Source organism: Etheostoma spectabile, chromosome 2, assembly GCF_008692095.1.
Source record: "Etheostoma spectabile isolate EspeVRDwgs_2016 chromosome 2, UIUC_Espe_1.0, whole genome shotgun sequence".
In the NCBI taxonomy this organism is placed as follows: domain Eukaryota; kingdom Metazoa; phylum Chordata; class Actinopteri; order Perciformes; family Percidae; genus Etheostoma; species Etheostoma spectabile.
Window position 1 is genome coordinate 8,123,788 of NC_045734.1, and position 3,165 is coordinate 8,126,952.

The following is a 3,165-nucleotide window of genomic DNA, read 5'->3' on the forward strand; positions in this document are numbered from 1 at the left end:
ATGTTTGTTAAAACACTGAAAACGCAATGAAAAAAGAAAAGAAAAAAGAAAAACTTACAGTATGTTGAAGTGGCTCTGTTTGTTTTCCTAATATCCTAAAAAAAATCCAAGCATGGGTTTTTGAATCTAATTTCTGACATTTTGGCAACAAAAATCTGATTTCTACTGGATGTGTGACCCTGTTTGTTCAACTGTTCATAAAGGCAGAGACTGCTATACTGCTGCTAACTAAGGATGAAGACTTCCTCTGACTTCTGAATGAGGACATACAAGAGCTCCCTGAGTCAATGTCAGGACATGAAAGGAGGACAGAGGAACCAACGGAGAGTTTATTGGGAGAGAGGGACTTGACATCTGGTAAATGGGTTACTGTTTGATAGATAACAGTGTTGAAGACACAACGAAGGAAGGTAGAATCGACAATGGGGTCAAAGTCAGCATTACAACGTGCCTAAAACAGGAACCATATTCTAGACTGTCAGGCTTTGAACTTCTCTCCAGTTATAACAATGTGTGTGAAATCAAAAGTCAACATTGAATTTTTCTTTACAGCCTACTTATCTTACCTTAACTTCGTTTATGTATGTAACTTAAATTACAGAACAAACTCAGAAATAAGTAAAGTTGGAAGTAAAGTAAAGAAAAACAAATCAAACAAAGAAAAAGTGAAATACAATAAACATACACTTGCACTTACAAAGTATTTAGGCCTACACCTCTTCACTTTGTTTTCTGTTTGATTTTAGCCGGAAGAAGTCATGATAAACCTATTTGTATTAATTACAAAATATAAACATGTCTCCCTCTGGCACAGGAAAGGTGCAACAATGTGCATTATGAGTGGGAATTATTTTCGTTTTGGTGTGTTAAATCTTCCATAAGAAAGTGCTTCTTCAGTCATGTTTAATGATCACTTGACACTGTACCTTACATTAGCAGATTGTGTTGTTTTCACAGGTTTCTTTCTCTTTTGTTTTGCTGACACACACCACGTGTTAAGCATAGACTGTATAGTATTAATAATACACAGTCTATGGTGTTATGTCAATAGAGAGGATCGCCTCGTGGCTGACTGCAGCAGCGGATTGGTGGAAAGTTGGAGACGAGCCTCCAAGAATGTGCGTGTGTAAAGTGGAGTTATGGTGTGTTCACCAGACAAACCCACTCTATGCAGACACGCAGTTCCAACATCATTGTGGGCTTTCTGATCCTCTCTTTGATCTCTCAGTTAAACTCTCTGTTAAAGGCGGGAGTTCAGTTAGAACATGTCAGCTCCGAATAAAACACATTCAGCCAAGACTGCCAAGATCATTTTTCTCAATGGTGTGTGTGTGTGTGTCTGTGTGTTGTTGGGGGGGAATGGTGGGCGTGCCGCAGCATCTGTGTATGAAAGCCATGTGCGAGGCCACGGAGAGCCACAAGAAGCAGCTTTACGCACCGAGTCGATGTGCGTGACTTTCTTGTACTGCATGCTTAGACTACAGCAGCCAGCGGCGCGTTCCATTCCACAGGTGTCTTAGAATTTACTGCAGGCTTAGTTTGGATTCCCCCTTTTTATATGCGTAATTGAGTTAATATGTTGGCTTAAAAACATCTTTCTTTACTTTTAATTCACAATATTATTCTTTGGTTTACGTCTTGAGGGAAAAAAAATAGGTACAAAATACGAATTAATGTTTTTTCAGCTTATATAGCCTAACTTGTTTTAAACATTTTTTTACGCGATGACCTGATTATTTCCATCACAGAAGTTCTGACTCTTTTTTTTTAACCCATTTTTGTCCTTTCAGATATCATTGTCTGCTATAAGAAGATATGTTGCTGCTGAAGACTTCCGTTCCCTGGTTGCTGTTGGCCTTCCTTGGACAGCAGGTCTCTCAGTCCTCCGGTGGGCGCACTAAGAACCGAGGAGCGGACAAGAGCGTGACCCCAGCCCCGGGCAGAGCGCAGGGGGGCGGCGGGAACAAGCCTGCAGCAAGCGGCCGGGGGAAGTTCTCCATCAAGGACAAGATGCAGTGCATGTGGGAGGCAAAAAACGTCGGGGACACGGTGGGACTGTCGGTAAAATGCGAAGCGCGCATCAAAGGTGAAGCCAGCGATGTGCAGTGTAAGTACAACGCCAAACCTCAGAGCTGTCCGGAGTACCAGACCGACACCAAGGGCTTTTGGAAACAGGTGGCCCGCGCGTTTAAAAGACTGCAAGGCAAAGTGTGCAATGACGACCGGGCGCTGGTGAGGGCTGGCATGTGTAAGAGAGCGCCCCGGGATGCGCACTTCAAGCTGGACAGGTCCTCCGTAGCCTTCTCTCAGTCCGGAGAGCCGGAGACCCCCCAGCCGCCTCCATCTCTCTCCATCTCCACCGCTGCGGCTCCGTCCGGACCGACAGCCTGCTCAAGGCGCGCGGACCACCGGAAAACGGCTGAAGAGAACTGCAGCGGCTGGGCCAGCGTGTGCAATTTCTTTCTAACAATGTTGCAAAGTAACGAGTGTTAGCTTCAGATCTATGTGGACATGATCAGAATGGATACAGGATTTTAACATTTTCCTTTTGAATCAGTAATAGTCCGATTTTTTTCTCCACAATGTCCATTTTACAGATGTGAGCTGAGATATTTTCTACTATACCACAAACCCGAGTAGCAATATGGCTACCCATGCAGAAGTGGATATTAGAAATATCAAGTCATGTATCACCAGCGGTAGAAAGTAACTACCTGTATAGTGAATAGCCTACGTTTACTTTTGACACTTGAAATCTTTTGAATATTTTTTGCTTGGCTTTTCAACTTTTTAATAAACCCACATCGTCATTCCAAGCATCTTTCAAATTTACATTTATGACCACTAAACACAGACACAAACATGGAAACCATTTATGCACCACAAATAAATACTTTCTATTTATACAATGTGTCCTGTTGCCTTGAAGAATACGAAACATAACTTTTGCTTGGGAGAAACAGAGGGGATGTATGAACACTGTGTGAACATGATTAGTGAAAACAATCATTAAAATAGCAATTTTATTAGTTTTTCATCTCTTATTCAATCGTAAATATCATATGGTCTTAAAACATTTCCGCCCACTACAAATCAAATTGTTTTAAAGCATTCATAGTATGCTCATTTTCAGGTTCATGATTGTATTTTGAGGTTGTACCAGAA

The 3,165-nt window shown here is 41.9% G+C and overlaps 1 protein-coding gene across 2 annotated transcripts; it reads left to right on the forward strand.

The window, feature by feature from the left end:
* The first annotated feature begins 1,427 nt into the window (after positions 1-1,427).
* Positions 1,428-2,886, forward strand: LOC116703367 (fibroblast growth factor-binding protein 1). Of its 2 annotated transcripts, none has more exons than XM_032538074.1 (2): positions 1,428-1,656; positions 1,791-2,886. In XM_032538074.1, exon 2 carries the CDS (start codon positions 1,816-1,818, stop codon positions 2,491-2,493), a length of 678 nt encoding a protein of 225 aa, XP_032393965.1. In that variant the 5' UTR covers positions 1,428-1,656; positions 1,791-1,815; the 3' UTR covers positions 2,494-2,886. The 2 variants fall into 2 exon arrangements, with proteins under 2 accessions (XP_032393965.1, XP_032393970.1); XM_032538079.1 differs by having other exon boundaries at positions 1,429-1,511.
* The last annotated feature ends 279 nt before the right edge of the window (positions 2,887-3,165 follow it).

What these genes read in the sequence shown, in the direction of transcription:
- LOC116703367 (XM_032538074.1), top strand. Translation starts at nt 1,816, where the DNA reads ATGTTGCTGCTGAAGACTTCCGTTCCCTGGTTGCTGTTGGCCTTCCTT.